Genomic DNA, 24,100 nt, shown 5'->3' with positions numbered 1-24,100 from the left:
CATATATCATTATATACGGGAGATCCCCAGGTTATACCTGCTGTACATATATCATTATATACGGGAGATCCCCAGGTTATACCAGCTGTACATATATCACTATATACAGGAGATCCCCAGGTTATACCGGCTGTACATATATCATTATATACAGGAGATCCCCAGGTTATACCGGCTGTACATATATCATTATATACAGGAGATCCCCAGGTTATACCGGATGTACATATATCATTATATACAGGAGATCCCCAGGTTATACCGGCTGTACATATATCATTATATACAGGAGATCCCCAGGTTATACCGGCTGTACGTATATCACTATATACAGGAGATCCCCAGGTTATACCGGCTGTACATATATCATTATATACAGGAGATCCCCAGGTTATACCGGCTGTACATATATCATTATATACAGGAGATCCCCAGGTTATACCTGCTGTACATATATCATTATATACAGGAGATCCCCAGGTTATACCAGCTGTACATATATCATTATATACAGGGGACACCCAGGTTATACCGGCTGTACATATATCATTATATACAGGAGATCCCCAGGTTATACCGGCTGTACATATATCATTATATACAGGAGATCCCCAGGTTATACCGGCTGTACATATATCATTATATACAGGAGATCCCCAGGTTATACCAGCTGTATATATATCATTATATACAGGAGATCCCCAGGTTATACCAGCTGTATATATATCATTATATACAGGAGATCCCCAGGTTATACCGGCTGTACATATATCATTATATACAGGAGATCCCCAGGTTATACCTGCTGTACATATATCATTATATACAGGAGATCCCCAGGTTATACCGGCTGTACATATATCATTATATACAGGGGATCCCCAGGTTATACCGGCTGTACATATATCATTATATACAGGAGATCCCCTGGTTATACCGGCTGTACATATATCATTATATACAGGAGATCCCCAGGTTATACCGGCTGTACATATATCATTATATACAGGAGATCCCCAGGTTATACCGGCTGTACATATATCATTATATACAGGAGATCCCCAGGTTATACCGGCTGTACATATATCATTATATACAGGAGATCCCCAGGTTATACCAGCTGTACATATATCATTATATACAGGAGATCCCCAGGTTATACCGGCTGTACATATATCATTATAAACAGGAGATCCCCAGGTTATACCGGCTGTCCATATATCATTATATACAGGAGATCCCCAGGTTATACCGGCTGTACATATATCATTATATACAGGAGATCCCCAGGTTATACCGGCTGTACATATATCATTATATACAGGAGATCCCCAGGTTATACCGGCTGTACATATATCATTATATACAGGAGATCCCCAGGTTATACCAGCTGTACATATATCATTATATACAGGAGATCCTCAGGTTATACCGGCTGTACATATATCATTATATACAGGAGATCCCCAGGTTATACCGGCTGTACATATATCATTATATACAGGAGATCCCCAGGTTATACCGGCTGTACATATATCATTATATACAGGAGATCCCCAGGTTATACCGGCTGTACATATATCACTATATACAGGAGATCCCCAGGTTATACCGGCTGTACATATATCACTATATACAGGAGATCCCCAGGTTATACCGGCTGTACATATATCATTATATACAGGAGATCCCCAGGTTATACCGGCTGTACATATATCATTATATACAGGAGATCCCCAGGTTATACCGGCTGTACATATATCATTATATACAGGAGATCCCCAGGTTATACCGGCTGTACATATATCATTATATACAGGAGATCCCCAGGTTATACCAGCTGTACATATATCATTATATACAGGAGATCCCCAGGTTATACCGGCTGTACATATATCATTATATACAGGAGATCCCAGGTTATACCGGCTGTACATATATCATTATATACAGGAGATCCCAAGGTTATAGCGGCTGTACATATATCATTATATATAGGAGATCCCCAGGTTATACCAGCTGTACATATATCATTATATACAGGAGATCCCCAGGTTATAACGGCTGTACATATATCATTATATACAGGAGACCCCCAGGTTATACCGGCTGTACATATATCATTATATACAGGAGATCCCCAGGTTATACCAGCTGTACATATATCATTATATACAGGAGATCCCCAGGTTATAGCGGCTGTACATATATCATTATATACAGGAGATCCCCAGGTTATACCGGCTGTACATATATCATTATATACAGGAGATCCCCAGGTTATACCAGCTGTACATATATCATTATATACAGGAGATCCCCAGGTTATACCGGCTGTACATATATCATTATATACAGGAGATCCCCAGGTTATTCCAGCTGTACATATATCATTATATACAGGAGATCCCCAGGTTATACCGGCTGTACATATGTCATTATATACAGGAGATCCCCAGGTTATACCGGCTGTACATATATCATTATATACAGGAGACCCCCAGGTTATACCGGCTGTACATATATCATTATATACAGGAGATCCCCAGGTTATACTGGCTGTACATATATCATTATATACAGGAGATCCCCAGGTTATACCGGCTGTACATATATCATTATATACAGGAGATCCCCAGGTTATACCAGCTGTACATATATCATTATATACAGGAGATCCCCAGGTTATACCAACATGCTCCATATTACTTTTTACAGGGAGATCCTTATACCTGGCGACAGACTGCATCACTTTAGTAGATGTGTCCTTCAGTGTATCCTTCAAGTTGTCCTTCAAGTTGCTGAAGAGACGTCCTGCCCCCCCTTTGACCATGTCCAATAAGCCTCCTCCATAGTTAGACTCCAGGTCTGGTGACGAGGCCCCTGAAACAACAAAAGGAAATTTTACTGAATTACTACATTGATCTAATCCATTGCTCGGTATATTATACAGAGCGCTGTGACACATGGAAGGTGGGATAGCACTTATTATTTCTGCCATGTCAGCTTCAAGTCACTACAATCCCATTACCCTGAGAGGAGAATTGTCAGGCTGCGCCGCAAGAACTGCTGAGCGCATGCACACATCATACAGTCAGAGAAAGATGGCACCGAGCCTTATCCCTGCCCCGGGCACTGACGGAGCCCCTGATTACTGCGCGTTATCCAGTTATTCATTATTGTCGCAAGTACACCACTTCTAGAGGAAGCAGATTCTACAAAGTAGCAGAGAAAGACAAGGGACATGTCCACTACATTGTGTTATCAAGAGTGTGGTGTGCACAGCCACAGGAGGCTCCTATAGCACAATATACAATAAGCCCCACCCACACTCAAACCCCTGACACGTGTTCTCCCTCCTGTGACCCGGCAGGGGTGGGAAGTATTACCTATAAGAATATGGAAAGCGGGATCTACACTGATACATTGTATCAAACTCAGGACTGGAAAGAGTGGCGATGCCAATAGGACTGTCTATGGTGCATACAATATAGTACACACTCATGTGCAAGTTATCAGCCATCAGATGTAAATTACAATGTTTCAATTCACTGACAGCCGCATTGCTCTGACGGAATGCAAAGGCAGCTTGCAAACCAGATTTTTTCAAGTCATATCAATGAACAATAATATATTTATAGAATATATATACATTTATTTCATGGATTTCATCAACTGTAAAATGGCCTTCACCAGTATATACAGCGTTCACTGCAGCCCATGCTGCCAGCAGCCCAACAATACACGAGTGGGCACTGAGAGAACAGCAGGGGCTGGGTACTGTAAAATCTAAACATAGTTCAGACTATAGCAGCATTCAGCCTGCCATAAGCTTCCACCTACACTGCGCCATGGCTTTCGGGATAGCACTGACTGTGCCTTATTAATAGCTGCCAGTTACCCAGCGATGAAGTGGGCATGAGCTGGACTGATACTCTGCCATTAGAGATTCATTATCCCTCAGGCATGTTTGTCAACCACTGGTCTTGTAGAAGTGTACTGCCCTTAGATTCCTGGCAAGATGTTGTCATCATAGCACAGTAAAAGGGAACCTGTCACCAGGGACCTCATTTTCACTGACAGGTTACAGAAGCCCCTCACACCTGCAGTGCACATCTGTCTTTCTGCTTTTTCTAAGCATTTGCATTACAATATATTTGTGTGTTTTAACTTACCTTGCACCCTGACAGAATCCTCTGTGTAGTCCCAGGGATTAGGCTTTGGTTTGGATGCATTTAAAAAAAAACAACATGTGACTTGTCTGTGCTGCTCAGCTCTCAGCCCCCACCTTTGTGCTCCTGTACAGCTCCTCCCTCTCCCACTGCTGTCAGCTCACCAGGCTGTGACCTCTGTGAGGGAGCAGGAGGGAGGAGCTGTACAGGAGCACAAAGGTGGGGGGTTGAGAGCTGAGGAGTCTGCAGCACAGACAAGTCACGTGTTGTTTTTTTTTAAATGCATCCAATCCAAAGCCCGACCCCTGGGACTACACAGGGGATTCTGTCAGGGTGCAAGGTAAGTTATAACACACAATTACACTGTAATGCAAATGCTTAGAGAAAGCAGAAAGACATCTGTGAAATGCAGCTGTAATGGGATTCTGTAACCTGCCTTTAGTGGAAATGAGGTCCCTGGTGATTGGTTCCCTTTAATGTGCTTTCAACAATGACAGCAAGCAGAGATGTTGAAAATGCTGAGAATTTAATTACAAAATGTATATTATAAAGCTACAAAAGCTCTTCTTGATACAATTATTAACAGGGAGTTTCCACTGACCCTAAAAACCTATTTCTTAGACCCATTTCTTTTTCATCCGTGTGCTTTCCGTACGTACAGTTTCAGGACGGGCACACGGCCCCATTCCAATTAATGGGCAATGCGGTCATCCATTGAATGGTCATATTGCTCACCATATCAGATATGCCCGGATTCCTATGAAGAGGGGATTGGTGAGGAGCGCCCAGGTACAACCTTAGCTTCCTCCGACATCCCAATTTTTCTGTTCTGCAAAATCAGCCCCCGTCTCCTTGTTTACACCTTCATGAAGAAATTGTGGAAGTCACATGATCGCTGTGGCCACAATGACCACAGCAGCAGAAGAGTAATGTCACACCTGAATCCTACCATTCCTACTTCTGGCCCTGCTGGAGGGGTAATCAAGTAGTTGTCAGGCCACTTAGTGGGGACATAGAGGATGAGTACTTTTCTTTTTTTTAATACCCAGACCCCCATAGACAACATTCACACGTGGCAGATGTATTGTAGGATTATCTGTAACTGTTCTGCTCATTTCCAGAACTCCATGGGGGTCATTTACTAAGGGCCCGATTCACGTTTTCCCCCCGACGTGTTACCCGAATATTTCCGATCTGGGCCGATTTTCCCTGAATTGCCCTGGGATTTTGGAGCACGCGATCGGATTGTGTCGCATCGGCACCGGCATGCACGGCATGAAATCGGGGGCGTGGCCGAATGAAAACCCGCCGGATTCAGAAAAACTGCTGCATTAAAAAAAAAAAAGTGTCGCTGGACTCGCGCTTACCTTCACCAGGAATAGGCCGGTGAACTTCAGTGCATTCCAGCGGGCCTCGGCGGACTTCAGCGCAGCAGCGCCACCTGGTGGACGTCGGAGGAACTGCCTTAGTGAATCCCGGCCGGACCCGAATCCACCGCAGAGAACGCGCCGCTGGATCTCGAAGGGACCGGGTCAGTAACCCTAACCTCATTTAGTTGAATGGAATAAAAGTTTTAGTTACTTTAGTTTAGTTTAGCTTTGCAACAAGTTTTCTGCATGTCCAAATAGCTGTACATTTAATAAGGTATAAGTCCACTTCACTGCTTGTGTCCTGTCAGCAATGTTCATAAATACATGGGTCATAGAGCCGGGGTGAGGTCTTGTGGTTGGTGACTATTGTGTTACAGCTGAAAGGAGCCTCATTTTTATCTTTTCTATGTGACCACTGTCTGGCGTCACCACAAATGAGAACTTAATGTTTACTTTGTCATTTTTCTATAATCCACCAGAAATTACCTGTAATCACAATTAAGCAATTACCTCCTAACGATGACGCACATCAGCTCTATATAGCATTAACCTGACATCGACATCATGTAACATCCCCATGTGACCCAGAAACAGGATCCTCATATCACCATGACCCGCTCTTTATTGTGTTATCATCCAGACACACGAGGCCGGCTCCAGGAGATGACACGTAGCACGGAGAACCATGAAATGCTTTCACAGCCGACACACATTCTAACATTTTTCTGATATTCTGATGAGAAACTTGTATGATCCAAAAAATTTCCATAGAACATGAGCTGCATGACAGTAGCGCCTGCAGAGCTCCCCGACCCCACCGTGAGGTATCAGTCAGCACAGGGGAGGGGAACCTAAACAGCTTCTCCTCTATGAAAATGCAAACACAAAGACATCAGTATGTGAAGATCCATCGCAAAACAGAATTGGCTCATTAATAATAATAATAATTAACTATAATTATTTATTTATATAGATTATATTATAGATTACGCAGCGCTGCACAAAGCATGTCAAACTGATTTATACAGTGACAGAACGCTGCATATCACCACATTGATACATAGGAGGCAACACTTTACCTCTAACTACACTGGCGGAGGATTATTGGATGAAAAAACTTGCCAAATTTTGGCCAACATAGATGCAAAGTATTAAATATCATATGCATAATAACAGATTAATACTAATTGCCATTCACTTGTTAAAAAAAAAATTATCATGGAAAAAGTTAAATAGAACATTATATCGCCACCTGGTGTTCACAGTGTATAGCAATGTACACATCCACCTAATCAGCCGAATGCTAGTGGACACACATGCTCAGTCACTCTCCTCAAAGCAAGGTCCCTGCATAATTATCAAGGCAGCCAATAAGAATAGCGTCTTGTCCTGCTTGTCAGGAGAGGAGCACAGCATCTGCAGTACATGGCAGTTTAGCTTAGAAGTCTCAATATAATGATTGACTATGGAGCAGGAAAGTATTACAGTATTTCTGGACTGTATGACACATGTATTTTGCTCTCTGTAGCAAAACTTACAGGGGACTACCTTTGTGATATTATGACTGATAGTTAAAGGACATTTTCCACCAGGATGAAAGATTGTACACCAAGCACACTGACATACTAGTGTGTGCCCCCTCTGCTCTTCTTTTAGCTTCTTGGTATCTTGTTAATGAAAAAAAAAATGTTTGCAATTGAAATATTATGCAAATTAGGCTATGGAGCCTGGAGCCCCTCAGGTTCATTTGCATGATTTTTAAAACCTTTTTTTTTATAAACACATGGTCCTCAGAAGCTAAAATAAGAGCAGATCCTGCCTGAGGGGGCGCACACCAGTATGTCAGTGTGCTGGGTTTACATTTCTTGCTGCTGGTGGTAGATGTCCTTTAGGAAGACTGACTTGGGGTGGTGATAAACACATAGGCATATAATGCCAAACATCCTATTTGGACAAAACACAACAATAAATCCCTAATCATAGCTTGGAAAAATCTATTATACCTAAAGAACTCATAGAAGTACAAGAAGCATCTGATGATGAGTGACAGCCCATCAATCTGCACTTATTCCTATTTAGACCATCCCCCCAATGAGGCAGGAACCTGAGATTATCTGAATACCCCTTCAATATTATGGGATTTATATTTATTCATAGTCCAGACCAGAGAATCCCATGAATATCATCATGAAATTCAAGGCGGAAAAAGTAAGCGTGATCATTTACCATACTTGGCTGACTGCTGAGATTTCTGCTGGCATCGAATTGTCAGTAATTATGATGAGAGCAAACGATGGTTGAGTATATCCGCTGCTCACAGGTGTATACACGCTGCAGGCAGAATATGCAATAACAGGAGAAATCTGCAATAGGTTCCAGGCCGAGCCGCCCTCACCTGTTACCTGCACCTCAGGGGCCTCAGTCCCATGTGGCTTCTGGTGTCTAGCCCGGGCTGAATGATACATGTCACCTTAGATCTCCGTATACTGATGAAAAGCTTTCCCTTATAAACATGTAGTTTTATACTCCAACCACATCCAGAGCTGCCTTCACATTATCTCTGCTTCCCTGTTATCTCTCACGTTGTACTGTACTGTACTGTGATGGATTCTAGAACCTGTAGAGTTATTAGAAAGTAATATACAGTAGTTTCCTGTGCAAGACACAACGGCTCCCAGAATGCAATGCAGCAGAGTGCACTGCATTGTAGGATCCCGGCCAAGATGTCAGAGCCGGGAGGTTCCAAACAGAATTAGCAGCTCTGGATGTGACTGGAGAATGTTCTTTTAGCTTCTTATGCTCTTGTTTTAGGAAAAAATATGCAAATGAGCCTGAGGGGCTCCAGGCTCCACTAACTCCTGTGGAGCCTGGAGCCCCTCAGGCTCATTTGCATAATTTTAAAAGCTGTGATAGATTTCCTTTAAGTTATCTCTCATTCTCCAGTCATATCCAGAGCTGCTAATTCTGTTTGGAACCTCCCAATATCTTAGATTATATTTAGATTGCAGACAAGTTTTTTTTTTTTTTAAACTTTAATTTTTATTAAAAGAATTTTTTTTTAAATATTAAATCTTTACAACAGGGACAACAAGCATGATAATACAGTGGTCTTCACTCTTTGTACAATAACAGATTTGATTCTGGTAACATAAGCAGCGTACAATATATAATACCAGCAGGTTAAACAATGAAATGGTATAGTGCGGTTCATTTGCTCAAATAAGGATCTCATTCCTGAGTAGAGCCTATCCTTAATTTTCACCCACCAGGCAATACTAAACCAACCTTTGGAGGTAGGCTTACGCCTAGGTACTCTGCAATCCGTCATGCTTTTTCCCAATGCACAATATCAACTGACAACAAATAACCTAAATTTATATAACTCAGAATTTAGAACATAAAACATAGAAACAAGACTTGGGTAGACACGACAATAGACACAAAAGGTTAAGTGGATCTCGGGGTAGGAAAACCAAGCTTAAATAGTTGGTGCCGCCCAGAATGTAGCCCGAGGAGGCTATAAACCTGTAAGGGTGCAAAAAGAGTCCCACGGCTCCCATACCGTCAGAAGGGCATCCATAGAGTTATTAAGCGAAGCTGTCATCTTTTCCAATGAATAAATCTCCTTAATGCGGGTAAATAACTCTATTTCAGACGGAGAAGCAGTCTGTTTCCAAGACTTAGCTATTAGACTTTTGGCTGCCATACAGACATGCAAAAATAGCTTCGTATGGTACTTACGCGTATTTTGTGGGGGCACATTAAGGAGATATATCAAAGGATCCAGTGGAACCCCAACACCGAACAGCTTCTCAGTCAGTCCCATGACACACCGCCAATATGGAACTATACGAGAGCAAGACCAAAAAATGTGGAAAAGCGTGCCTGTTTCCTTTTGGCATCTTCAGCATATGGGCGAAATTGTCGGATTGAGGGTATGCAGTAATGCTGGGGTATGATACCAGTGCATCATTATCTTATACTGTGTTTCCTTATAAGCCGTGCAAATTGACGATTTCGCCGCCCTACTCCAAATCACCTGCCAAAGGGCTGGGGGAATAGTGCGCCCGATATCCGTCTCCCATTTACTCATATATCTATGGGTGGTCTGGGTGTCCCCTGTAGGGGCCATCAAAATCTGGTAAATGGCAGATATCGAACCTCGACATGAGGTACCCCTTCTACACAGGTATTCAAACTCAGAAGGCCTGGAAACTTGCCCTGAGCCAAACTGTTCAGTAACATAGTGGGGGTCATTTACTAAGGGCCCGATTCGCGTTTTCCCGACGTGTTACCCGAATATTTCCGATTTGCGCCGATTGTACCTGAATTGCCCCGGGATTGTGGCGCACGCGATCGGATTGTGGCGCATCGGCGCCGCCATGCGCGCGACGGAAATCGGGGGGCGTGGCCGAACGAAAACCCGACGTATTCGGAAAAACCGCCGCATTTAAAAAACGAAAAAGTGTCGCTTCCAAAGCGCTTACCTTCACCTGGTCCATCTCGGTGCATTCCGGCGCGATGAGATGATTTTCAGTGCAGCAGCGCCACCTGGTGGACGGCGGAGGAACTAACTTCATAAATCCCGGTTGGACCCGAATCCAGAGCAGAGAAGGCGCCGCTGGATCGCGAATGGGCCGGGTAAGTAAATCTGCCCCAGTGTCTTATTTGCATATAATGGTACCATTCATCGCTAGGTAGCTTACGCTCTTCCTTAAGGTATGAAAACTGTCTCAATTCCATTGTAAGAGGGTCTACCATGTCCGCCAAGTGGAACAACCCAACTTTAGACCACTGCCTCACCATGTGAGACGTTAAGCTATCCGGTATAGCAGGGTTGTATAAAACTGACATCATTGGGGAACACTTAGAGGAGAGGTTAAACCTTTTTTGGCACATTCGCCAAGTGGACAGGGTGAATGCGATAGGACCCAGTAATGGTTGAGACGGTTGGGGGGGGGTTAGGCCCCCACAAACACGAATTAGGATGCATCGGGGCCAACCAAAGCTTCTCTATTTCGACCCACTTAGTATAGGCTGCTGAGGCCGCCCAATATGGTATATATCAGTGATGGCTAACCTATGGCACTGGTGCCAGAGGTGGCACTCAGAGCCCTTTCTGTGGGCACTCAGGCCATCACCAGAGATGACTCCAGGTATCTTCCTGCAGTCCCAGACAGCCCAGGACTTGCTGTGCACAGAGCTATTTTAAAGTGACAGCTGTACCTGGGACTATTTTCTGCTTTATTGGTGTCCTCAGGTGCTGGTATCAATGAAAACTGTGACAGAGAAGCGAGTATAAATCATAAATTACATTTCTGTGCTGGCACTGTGCGATAAATAAGCGGGTCTATGTTGTATTTTGGGCACTCGGTCTCTAAAAGGTTTGCCATCACTGGTATATATCGTAGCTGTGTTGCCCAGTAGTAATACCCAATATGTGGGACTGCTAGGCCTCCTCGGGCCTTGGGAGCAAGCATGACCGATTTAGGCATTCTATGCCTTCTATTATCCCAGATGAAGTTAAAAATAGCCCCTTGTAGAGCCTTAAGCTCCCTTTGGGGTACTTTAATTGGCAGAGTTCTAAAATAATATAAAAGTTTTGGGAGCCAAGTCATTTTAACAGCAGCCACTCGACCGAGCAGGGAAATATGATGTCCTTTCCATTTAGTGAGCATAGCTCGCAAGTCTTTAAATAAAGGGGGGTAATTGGCATTGTAGAGCATTGGATAAGAGGCCGTCAACTGTACCCCTAAATACTTTAGGGAATTTGTCTTCCACTGATACCGATAGTTCTGTTTCAGTAAAGACAACTCCTCCCTTGGAATGTTCACTGGCAAGGCTTCTGTTTTGGCCGTGTTTACCTTATACCCTGCTAAGTTGCCATATTCCTGAATAAGGGCGTGTAGGACCGGGAGGGAGGTGTGAGGTGACACTATGGTCAGTAAAACGTCATCCGCAAATAATGATATCTTAAACTCCTTATCCCTTACTAACACTCCTCGAATGTCTGCATTAAGCCTAATTTTCGCAGCTAGGGGCTCGATGCATAAAGTAAAAATTAGGGGGGAAAGGGGGCACCCCTGTCTAGTACCATTATGTATGGCGATGGGGTCTGACAAGATTGCAGACAAGTTTTAAGTTTCACATGGCTGATTAAATGAAAAGTTAGAGGCCCCCATTAAGTAAATATGGCTGCCAAGACTATTTAGCAGAGCTTGTTCTGCCCATGATCTCTTGTACTAAAATATGCTGCAGACAGTAAGGCCACGTTCACACTTATGCACACGACCGTATAAAAAGGGCCCCATGCATTCCGATGGGCAATACGGTCATCCCTGTACATGGCAGTATCGTCCACTGTACCGTACCGTAAGGGAGCCGCATAAAAATATGGAGCATGTCCTATTTTCCAGTGTATTTCCGTTCCGTACGGCCCATAGAAGTCAATGGGAATGTATAAAATACAGGCTAAATACGCGCTGCAAAAGGCTGTGCACCGTATGCTGCCGTATATACATGCAGTATCCAGAAGCAGTGGGAGGGGCATTCTGTCAGCCGGCCAATAGTTAGTCATCTATCATATGCCGGCCCATCGTATTTTATACAGATACGATGCAATACCTTGCTATACTGTTGCAATACATCCCGTATTTACAGCCAGAATACAGCGGTATATACAGAACAGAAAAGACCATACATTCGTGTGCATGAGGTCTCAGTGTTCACATTGGGGGTCATTTACTAAGGGAACGATTCGCGTTTTCCCGACGTGTTACCCGAATATTTCCGATTTGCGCCGATTGTACCTGAATTGCCCCGGGATTTTGGCACACGCGATCGGATTGTGGCGCATCGGCGCTGGCATGCACGCGACGGAAATCGGGGGGGGGGGGGGCGTGGCCGAACGAAAACCCGACGGATTCGGAAAAACCGCCGCATTTAATAACCGAAAATGTGTCGCCACCTGGTGGACGGCAGAGGAACTACCTTCATAAATCCCGTCCGGACCCGAATCCTGTTCAGAGAACGCGCCGCTGGATCGCGAATGGGCCGGGTAAGTAAATCTGCCCCATTGTGTTAGCAGCAGGGCTGTGGAGTCGGAGTCTTGATAAAAATGGACCCACTCGAACTCCACGAACATATAACAAATTATAAAAAATTCTAAATCTCCTTTACACGTCTGTTCTATTCCTGATCTAAGGAATTAGGCCGGGGGGAGCTTCATTTAATGGTCCAAAGGCCCACACTGTAACACTGCTCAACTTTAATGGGAAACTTCCACCAGGATGAAGGATTGTAGACCAAGCACACTGGCATACTGGCATGTGCCTCCTCTGGCAGCATCTTCTCTTCTTTTAGCTTCAGATGCCCTGTTTTCTTTTTTTAAAGGCCTAAGGACTATGCAAATGGCTCTGAGGAGCTCAAGGCTCCATAGGCGTTAATGGAGCCTTGAGCCCCTCAGGCTCATTTGCATAGTTTTTAAGACATTTTTTCTTAAAAACAAGGGCATAGGAAGCTTAAAGAACAACATATCCTGCCAGAGGGGATGCACACCAGTATGTCAGTGTACTTGGTCTACAATCCTTCATCCTGGTGGTAAATGTCCTTTAAGGGCCACACCAGTAACCAGCACCATAGATGCACCAACTACAGTACAGCAAAAAAATTACACCCCAGAAATTATAAATACCCCAGTGCAACAATAAATACCACTCCAACAACCAAACACTGCATTCAGAGCAGATAATAATAGTTCTAGAGCCCACAAAGAAGGTCTGGAGATCCCAGAGCATAAAACTACTAATACTGGAGACCCCCAGAGCAGACAAATACTGGAGACTCCAGAGCATAAAACTGCTAATACTAGAGACCCCAGAGCAGACAAAATAATACATCATCCCTCTCCTCCGTACACCACACACTGCAGCTTCTCCTCTCCTCCCTGCACCGCACACTGCAGCTTCTCCTCTCCTCCGTACACCACACACTGGAGCTTCTCCTCTCCTCCCTGCACCACACACTGCAGCTTCTCCTCTCCTCCCTGCACCGCACACTGCAGCTTCTCCTCTCCTCCCTGCACCGCACACAGCAGCTTATCCTCTCCTCCCTGCACCGCACACTGCAGCTTATCCTCTCCTCCCTGCACCGCACACTGCAGCTTCTCCTCTCCTCCTCCCTGCACCGCACACTGCAGCTTCTTCTCTCCTCCCTGCACCGCACACTGCAGCTTCTCTCCTCCCTGCACCGCACACTGCAGCTTCTCCTCTCCTCCCTGCACCACACACTGCAGCTTCTCCTCTCCTCCTCCCTGCACCGCACACTGCAGCTTCTCCTCTCCTCCCTGCACCACACACTGCAGCTTCTCCTCTCCTCCTCCCTGCACCACACACTGCAGCTTCTCCTCTCCTCCCTGCACCACACACTGCAGCTTCTCCTCTCCTCCCTGCACCGCACACTGCAGCTTCTCCTCTCCTCCCTGCACCGCACACTGCAGCTTCTCCTCTCCTCCCTGCACCGCACACTGCAGCTTCTCCTCTCCTCCTCCCTGCACCGCACACTGCAGCTTCTCCTCTCCTCCTCCCTGCACCGCACACTGCAGCTTCTCCTCTCCTCCCTGCACCGCACACTGCAGCTTCTCCTCTCCTCCCTGCACCACACACTGCAGCTTCTCCTCTCCTCCCTGCACCACACACTGCAGCTTCTCCTCTCCTCCCTGCACCGCACACTGCAGCTTCTCCTCTCCTCCCTGCACCGCACACTGCAGCTTCTCCTCTCCTCCCTGCACCGCACACTGCAGCTTCTCCTCTCCTCCCTGCACCGCACACTGCAGCTTCTCCTCTCCTCCTCCCTGCACCGCACACTGCAGCTTCTCCTCTCCTCCCTGCACCACACACTGCAGCTTCTCCTCTCCTCCCTGCACCGCACACTGCAGCTTCTCCTCTCCTCCCTGCACCGCACACTGCAGCTTCTCCTCTCCTCCCTGCACCACACACTGCAGCTTCTCCTCTCCTCCCTGCACCACACACTGCAGCTTCTTCTCTCCTCCCTGCACCGCACACTGCAGCTTCTCCTCTCCTCCCTGCACCGCACACTGCAGCTGCTCCTCTCCTCCCTGCACCGCACACTGCAGCTTCTCCTCTCCTCCCTGCACCGCACACTGCAGCTTCTCCTCTCCTCTCCTCCCTGCACCACACACTGCAGCTTCTCCTCTCCTCCCTGCACCACACACTGCAGCTTCTCCTCTCCTCCCTGCACCGCACACTGCAGCTTCTCCTCTCCTCCCTGCACCGCACACTGCAGCTTCTCCTCTCCTCCCTGCACCACACACTGCAGCTTCTCCTCTCCTCCCTGCACCGCACACTGCAGCTTCTCCTCTCCTCTCCTCCCTGCACCGCACACTGCAGCTTCTCCTCTTCTCCCTGCACCGCACACTGCAGCTTCTTCTCTACTCCTTTCATCACAAACTGCAGATTCTTGTCTCCTCCATGTGCCGCTCTGCTCTGTGTCCTGTGCTTATTGTGTGCGGTGGCATCAGGAGCAGAACTGCGCCAGGAGCAAGTTACGAGGAGTTGTACAGTACAGCTGACAAGTACTTACCACTCCTGGGTCCTCTCTGCTCTGGGTCCTGACCTCAATGCATTCAACCAGTGTCATCAGTCAGGAGACAGAGCGGAGCGGTAGGAGAGGACCCGGGAGCAACAAGAATTTCTCAGCTACACTCACTGCACCCGACCTCCTGCACCAATGATCTACCGTCAGTTATTTTACATCAAATGTGGAAGTGCTCATTGGACACTCAGCATGGTACGGAACTGATGGCTTCACAGGCTGAATGTGGCCTGTCGCCTCTGCTTGTGCACCCCGATCCACTTTAGTTAAGATAAATGTGGCTGCACTTTATGTACATGCTCAGGAGTGAAGCTTGTGTCCTATAGATTAGAGGAACAGAGTTAACATTGAGTCTACACCATGTATACATCAGTTTACATCTCATTTACATCAATACAATATTAACGTAATGGAAACAAAATTCAAACGCTGCGTGTGAATGCAGTCTCCGGCTCCAGTCTCCAATCATGTCCCTTTTTTGTTGTTGAGAAGAACTGATGTATAAAGGTTCTGGGTGTTGGACCCCCAACTGATCTATTCTTTGGATTGTGTTATCTATATATAAAACCCTTTATCATCTAGTACATCATTGATTGATGCTGTTTTCACCACTGTTTGCCAAAGGTTCTCCTTGCACAATTTCTCACCACCCAGACACCCATCCAGGCCCTTTATTGGAGGAGCCATGTGGATATAATGTGGCATGTTACATGTGGATGTAATGTGGATATAATGTGGCATGTTACATGTGGATGTAATGTGGATACAATGTGGCATGTTACATGTGGATGTAATGTGGATATAATGTGGCATGTTACATGTGGATGTAATGTGGATATAATGGGGCATGTTACATGTGGATGTAATGTGGATATAATGTGGCATGTTACATGTGGATGTAATGTGGATATAATGTGGCATGTTACATGTGGATGTAATGTGGATATAACGTGGCATGTTACATGTGGATATAATGTGGATATAACGTGGCATGTTACATGTGGATGTAATGTGGATATAATGTGGCATGTTACATGTGGATGTAATGTGGATATAATGTGGCATGTTACATGTGGATGTAATGTGGATATAATGTGGCATGTTACATGTGGATGTATTGTGGATATAATGTGGCATGTTACATGTGGATGTAATGTGGATATAATGTGGCATGTTACATGTGGATGTAATGTGGATATAATGTGACATGTTACATGTGGATGTAATGTGGATATAATGTGGCATGTTACATGTGGATGTAATGTGGATATAACGTGGCATGTTACATGTGGATATAATGTGGATATAACGTGGCATGTTACATGTGGATATAATGTGGCATGTTACATGTGGATGTAATGTGGATATAACGTGGCATGTTACATGTGGATGTAATGTGGATATAATGTGGCATGTTACATGTGGATGTAATGTGGATATAACGTGGCATGTTACATGTGGATATAACGTGGCATGTTACATGTGGATGTAATGTGGATATAATGTGGCATGTTACATGTGGATGTAATGTGGATATAATGTGGCATGTTACATGTGGATGTAATGTGGATATAATGTGACATGTTACATGTGGATGTAATGTGGATATAATGTGGCATGTTACATGTGGATGTAATGTGGATATAACGTGGCATGTTACATGTGGATATAATGTGGATATAACGTGGCATGTTACATGTGGATGTAATGTGGATATAATGTGGCATGTTACATGTGAATGTAATGTGGATATAATGTGGCATGTTACATGTGGATGTAATGTGGATATAATGTGGCATGTTACATGTGGATGTAATGTGGATATAATGTGGCATGTTACATGTGGATGTAATGTGGATATAATGTGGCATGTTACATGTGGATGTAATGTGGATATAATGTGGCATGTTACATGTGGATGTAATGTGGATATAATGTGGCATGTTACATGTGGATGTAATGTGGATATAATGTGGCATGTTACATGTGGATGTAATGTGGATATAATGTGGCATGTTACATGTGGATGTAATGTGGATATAATGTGGCATGTTACATGTGGATGTAATGTGGATATAATGTGGCATGTTACATGTGGATGTAATGTGGATATAATGTGGCATGTTACATGTGGATGTAATGTGGATATAATGTGGCATGTTACATGTGGATGTAATGTGGATATAATGTGGCATGTTACATGTGGATGTAATGTGGATATAATGTGGCATGTTACATGTGGATATAATGTGGATATAATGGGGCATGTTACATGTGGATGTAATGTGGATATAATGTGGCATGTTACATGTGGATATAATGTGGCATGTTACATGTGGATGTAATGTGGATATAATGTGGCATGTTACATGTGGATATAATGTGGCATGTTACATGTGGATATAATGTGGCATGTTACATGTGGCATGTTACATGTGGATGTAATGTGGATATAATGTGGCATGTTACATGTGGATGTAATGTGGATATAATGTGGCATGTTACATGTGGATATAATGTGGATATAATGTGGCATGTTACATGTGGATATAATGTGGATATAATGGGGCATGTTACATGTGGATGTAATGTGGATATAATGTGGCATGTTACATGTGGATGTAATGTGGATATAATGTGGCATGTTACATGTGGATATAATGTGGATATAATGGGGCATGTTACATGTGGATGTAATGTGGATATAATGTGGCATGTTACATGTGGATGTAATGTGGATATAATGTGGCATGTTACATGTGGATGTAATGTGGATATAATGTGACATGTTACATGTGGATGTAATGTGGATATAATGTGGCATGTTACATGTGGATGTAATGTGGATATAACGTGGCATGTTACATGTGGATATAATGTGGATATAACGTGGCATGTTACATGTGGATATAATGTGGCATGTTACATGTGGATGTAATGTGGATATAACGTGGCATGTTACATGTGGATGTAATGTGGATATAATGTGGCATGTTACATGTGGATGTAATGTGGATATAACGTGGCATGTTACATGTGGATATAACGTGGCATGTTACATGTGGATGTAATGTGGATATAATGTGGCATGTTACATGTGGATGTAATGTGGATATAATGTGGCATGTTACATGTGGATGTAATGTGGATATAATGTGACATGTTACATGTGGATGTAATGTGGATATAATGTGGCATGTTACATGTGGATGTAATGTGGATATAACGTGGCATGTTACATGTGGATATAATGTGGATATAACGTGGCATGTTACATGTGGATGTAATGTGGATATAATGTGGCATGTTACATGTGAATGTAATGTGGATATAATGTGGCATGTTACATGTGGATGTAATGTGGATATAATGTGGCATGTTACATGTGGATGTAATGTGGATATAATGTGGCATGTTACATGTGGATGTAATGTGGATATAATGTGGCATGTTACATGTGGATGTAATGTGGATATAATGTGGCATGTTACATGTGGATGTAATGTGGATATAATGTGGCATGTTACATGTGGATGTAATGTGGATATAATGTGGCATGTTACATGTGGATGTAATGTGGATATAATGTGGCATGTTACATGTGGATGTAATGTGGATATAATGTGGCATGTTACATGTGGATGTAATGTGGATATAATGTGGCATGTTACATGTGGATGTAATGTGGATATAATGTGGCATGTTACATGTGGATGTAATGTGGATATAATGTGGCATGTTACATGTGGATGTAATGTGGATATAATGTGGCATGTTACATGTGGATGTAATGTGGATATAATGTGGCATGTTACATGTGGATATAATGTGGATATAATGGGGCATGTTACATGTGGATGTAATGTGGATATAATGTGGCATGTTACATGTGGATATAATGTGGCATGTTACATGTGGATGTAATGTGGATATAATGTGGCATGTTACATGTGGATATAATGTGGCATGTTACATGTGGATATAATGTGGCATGTTACATGTGGCATGTTACATGTGGATGTAATGTGGATATAATGTGGCATGTTACATGTGGATGTAATGTGGATATAATGTGGCATGTTACATGTGGATATAATGTGGATATAATGTGGCATGTTACATGTGGATATAATGTGGATATAATGGGGCATGTTACATGTGGATGTAATGTGGATATAATGGGGCATTTTCATTTTAGACTCTGTATTGATTAGTGAGTCTCAGACAACACCTGCAGTGACTATGTAGAGTACAGGAACCTGGTGGGAAGCAACACCTGGCGGCATCACAGGAGACCTGACCCTAATAACAGCCCCCTAATGCCAATCCACATTCCCTATGCAGCCAGCAAATAATGATCTGTACAAAAACATCCAGACACTTGTGGCATCAACATCTTATATATAACACAGCGCCATGTGCTCCATAGGGCACACAGGCCCAGCACGTGGCTGCCACGGAAATCCAGAATCTGGGGGGAAAATAAACGTTTACATTAAATGTATCAGAGCATATCCTGAATGTATATATCTCACACACAGATAGGTGCAAGCATCCATATATTACTGTATAATATCAGGGGGCAGTAGGTTAGAAGCTCATTATACAGGTACAAAATCACCAATATAATGGGGTTCACAAGTGATTATAATACAAGTATATAGTATATAATAGAGTGTATATATATATATATATATAGAGAGAGAGAATAGTCAGTATTATTATGATAGGAGGGATCATATATTGAGGTGCATATAGCATAAGAATTCAACATTACTATAATAAAAGGGGCCATATATCAGGGAGCAGGTACCCCCACATACTTGATCAGCTCCCCACATGCAGTATATACAGTAGCCGAGCCCTACATGCAGTATATATAGTACAGGACCCCCACATGCAGTATATATAGCAGTACATGCAGTATATATAGCAGTATGTACAATATATATAGCAGTATATGCAGTATATATAGCAGCACATGCAGTATATATATAGCAGCACATGCTGTATATATATAGCAGTATGTACAGTATATATAGCAGCACATGCAGTATATATAGCAGTACATGCAGTATATATATAGCAATATGTACAGTATATATAGCAGCACATGCAGTATATATAGCAGTATATGCAGTATATATAGCAGCACATGCAGTATATATATAGCAGTATGTACAGTATATATAGCAGTATGTACAGTATATATAGCAGTATATACAGTATATATAGCAGTATATGCAGTATATACAGCAGTATGTACAGTATAAATAGCAGTATATGCAGTATATATAGCAGTATGTACAGTATATATAGCAGTATATGCAGTATATATAGCAGTATGTACAGTATATATAGCAGTATATGCAGTATATATAGCAGCACATGCAGTATATATAGCAGTATATGCAGTATATATAGCAGCACATGCAGTATATATATAGCAGTATGTACAGTATATATAGCAGCACATGTAGTATATATAGCAGCACATGTAGTATATATAGCAGTACATGTAGTATATATAGCAGTATGTACAGTATATATAGCAGCACATGTAGTATATATAGCAGTATGTACAGTATATATAGCAGCACATGCAGTATATATAGCAGCACATGCAGTATATATATAGCAGTATGTACAGTATATATAGCAGTATATGCAGTATATATAGCAGCACATGCAGTATATATAGCAGTATATGCAGTATATATAGCAGCACATGCAGTATATATATATAGCAGTATGTACAGTATATATAGCAGTATATGCAGTATATATATATATAGCAGTATGTACAGTATATATAGCAGTACATGTAGTATATATAGCAGTATGTACAGTATATATAGCAGTACATGTAGTATATATAGCAGTATGTACAGTATATATAGCAGCACATACAGTATATATAGCAGCACATGCAGTATATATAGCAGTATATGCAGTATATATAGCAGCACATGCAGTATATATAGCAGTATATGCAGTATATATAGCAGCACATGCAGTATATATATATAGCAGTATGTACAGTATATATAGCAGTATATGCAGTATATATATATATAGCAGTATGTACAGTATATATAGCAGTACATGTAGTATATATAGCAGTATGTACAGTATATATAGCAGTACATGTAGTATATATAGCAGTATGTACAGTATATATAGCAGCACATACAGTATATATAGCAGCACATGCAGTATATATAGCAGTATATGCAGTATATATAGCAGTATGTACAGTATATATAGCAGTATATGCAGTGTATATAGCAGCACATGTTTTATATATAGCAGTACATGCAGTATATATATAGCAGTACATACAGTATATATAGCAGCACATGCAGTATATATAGCAGTATATGCAGTATATATAGCAGCACATGTTTCATATATAGCAGCACATGCAATATATATAGCAGCACATGCAGTATATATAGCAGTGCATGCAGTATATATATAGCAGTATGTACAGTATATATAGCAGTATATATATAGCAGTATGTACAGTATATATAGCAGTATGTACAGTATATATAGCAGTATATATATAGCAGTATGTACAGTATATATATAGCAGTATGTACAGTATATATAGCAGTATGTACAGTATATATAGCAGTATATATATAGCAGTATGTACAGTATATATAGCAGTATATATATAGCAGTATGTACAGTATATATAGCAGTATATATATAGCAGTATGTACAGTATATATAGCAGTATATATATAGCAGTATGTACAGTATATATAGCAGTATATATAGCAGTATATATATATATATACAGCAGCAGCACATGTTTTATATATATAGCAGTATGTACAGTATATATATAGCAGTATGTACAGTATATATAGCAGTGCATGCAGTATATATATAGCAGTATGTACAGTATATATAGCAGTATATAAATAGCAGTATGTACAGTATATATAGCAGTATATATAGCAGTATATATATATATATATATATATATACAGCAGCAGCACATGTTTTATATATATAGCAGTATGTACAGTATATATAGCAGTATATGCAGTATATATATAGCAGCACATGCAGTATATATAGCAGCACGTGCAGTATATATAGCAGTATGTACAGCATATATAGCAGTATATATAGCAGTATATATATATATATATATATATATACAGCAGCAGCAGCACATGTTTTATATATATAGCAGTATGTACAGTATATATATAGCAGTATGTACAGTATATATATAGCAGTATGTACAGTATATATAGCAGTATGTACAGTATATATAGCAGCACGTGCAGTATATATAGCAGTATGTACAGTATATATAGCAGTATGTACAGTATGTATAGCAGTATGTACAGTATATATAGCAGCACGTGCAGTATATATAGCAGTATATGCAGTATGTATAGCAGTATATATATAGCAGTATGTACAGTATATATAGCAGTATATGCAGTATATATAGCAGCACATGCAGTATATATAGCAGCAAATGCAGTATATATAGCAGTATATGCAGTATATATAGCAGTATGTACAGTATATATATAGCAGTATGTACAGTATATATAGCAGTATATATATAGCAGTATGTACAGTATATATAGCAGTATATATATAGCAGTATGTACAGTATATATATAGCAGTATGTACAGTATATATATAGCAGTATGTACAGTATATATAGCAGCACATGTAGTATATATAGCAGCACATGTAGTATATATAGCAGCACATGCAGTATATATATAGCAGTATGTACAGTATATATATAGCAGTATGTACAGTATATATATAGCAGTATGTACAGTATATATATAGCAGTATGTACAGTATATATATAGCAGTATATGCAGTATATATAGCAGCACATGTAGTATATATAGCAGCACATGCAGTATATATATAGCAGCACATGTAGTATATATAGCAGCACATGCAGTATATATATAGCAGTATGTACAGTATATATATAGCAGTATGTACAGTATATATATAGCAGTATGTACAGTATATATATAGCAGCACATGCAGTATATATATAGCAGTATGTACAGTATATATATAGCAGTATGTACAGTATATATAGCAGTATGTACAGTATATATATATAGCAGTATATGCATTATATAAAGCAGCCCCGTGCCCACACCCCCGGTACCTGAGCTGTCCATGGTGCTGGAGCTGTGCTGCCGGCCCGGGCTCCGGGCTGCTGGGGGAGATCCGGCGGCGCTCACTCCTCTGCCGCTCCCCGGCCGCTCCCTGATGCTGCGCCCGGCTCCTCCGGCTCCTCCGTCGCTATTAGCGTCCCCGGCGCCGCTCTCCACCAGCTGCAAAGATTCATAGCCGTCATTGTTGGTCTTTTTCCGGTAAGCACCGAGCAGGCTCATGGGTGACCTTCCCTCCCTCTCCCCGGAGCTGCCTGATAGAGCCTCCCCCTGGTGGCACTGGCACATCTAGGTGCCTATTGTCCTGGCAGAGCCCTCCCCCTCCCTCCCCTCCGGATCATACAGCCCCTATACACTAATGTACAGCTCTGATGGGAGAGACAGCCTGATACTTATAGGATTACACACATTATCACCATAGGATAACCCATACAGCCCCTATACACTAATGTACAGCTCTGATGGGAGAGACAGCCTGATACTTATAGTATTACACATATTATCACCATAGGATAACCCATACAGCCCCTATACACTAATGTACAGCTCTGATGGGAGAGACAGCCTGATACTTATAGTATTACACACATTATCACCATAGGATAACCCATACAGCCCCTATACACTAATGTGCAGCTCTGATGGGAGAGACAGCCTGATACTTATAGGATTACACACATTATCACCATAGGATAACCCATACAGCCCCTATACACTAATGTACAGCTCTGATGGGAGAGACAGCCTGATACTTATAGTATT

The 24,100-nt window shown here is 42.3% G+C and overlaps 1 protein-coding gene across 3 annotated transcripts in view; it reads right to left on the bottom strand.

Moving 5' to 3' along the window:
- Positions 1-24,100, bottom strand: part of DNAJC6 (DnaJ heat shock protein family (Hsp40) member C6) — a 77,878-nt gene that overhangs the window by 33,214 nt on the left and 20,564 nt on the right. The window contains exons 2-3 of one of the 3 annotated variants that reach the window (XM_072126963.1): positions 23,332-23,500; positions 2,733-2,883 (exon numbers count right to left, since the gene is read on the bottom strand). In XM_072126963.1, coding sequence (XP_071983064.1) covers positions 2,733-2,883; positions 23,332-23,344 — 164 coding nt within the window. In that variant the 5' untranslated portion in view covers positions 23,345-23,500. Of the gene's footprint in view, positions 1-2,732; positions 2,884-23,331; positions 23,576-24,100 lie in introns of those variants that run through there. The other 2 variants (XM_072126961.1, XM_072126962.1) reach the window with 2 other exon arrangements.

Source organism: Engystomops pustulosus, chromosome 10, assembly GCF_040894005.1.
Source record: "Engystomops pustulosus chromosome 10, aEngPut4.maternal, whole genome shotgun sequence".
Taxonomy (NCBI): Eukaryota; Metazoa; Chordata; class Amphibia; order Anura; family Leptodactylidae; genus Engystomops; species Engystomops pustulosus.
The sequence above is the reverse complement of the archived record's forward strand: the minus strand, read 5'-3'. Positions and strand labels throughout refer to the sequence as shown.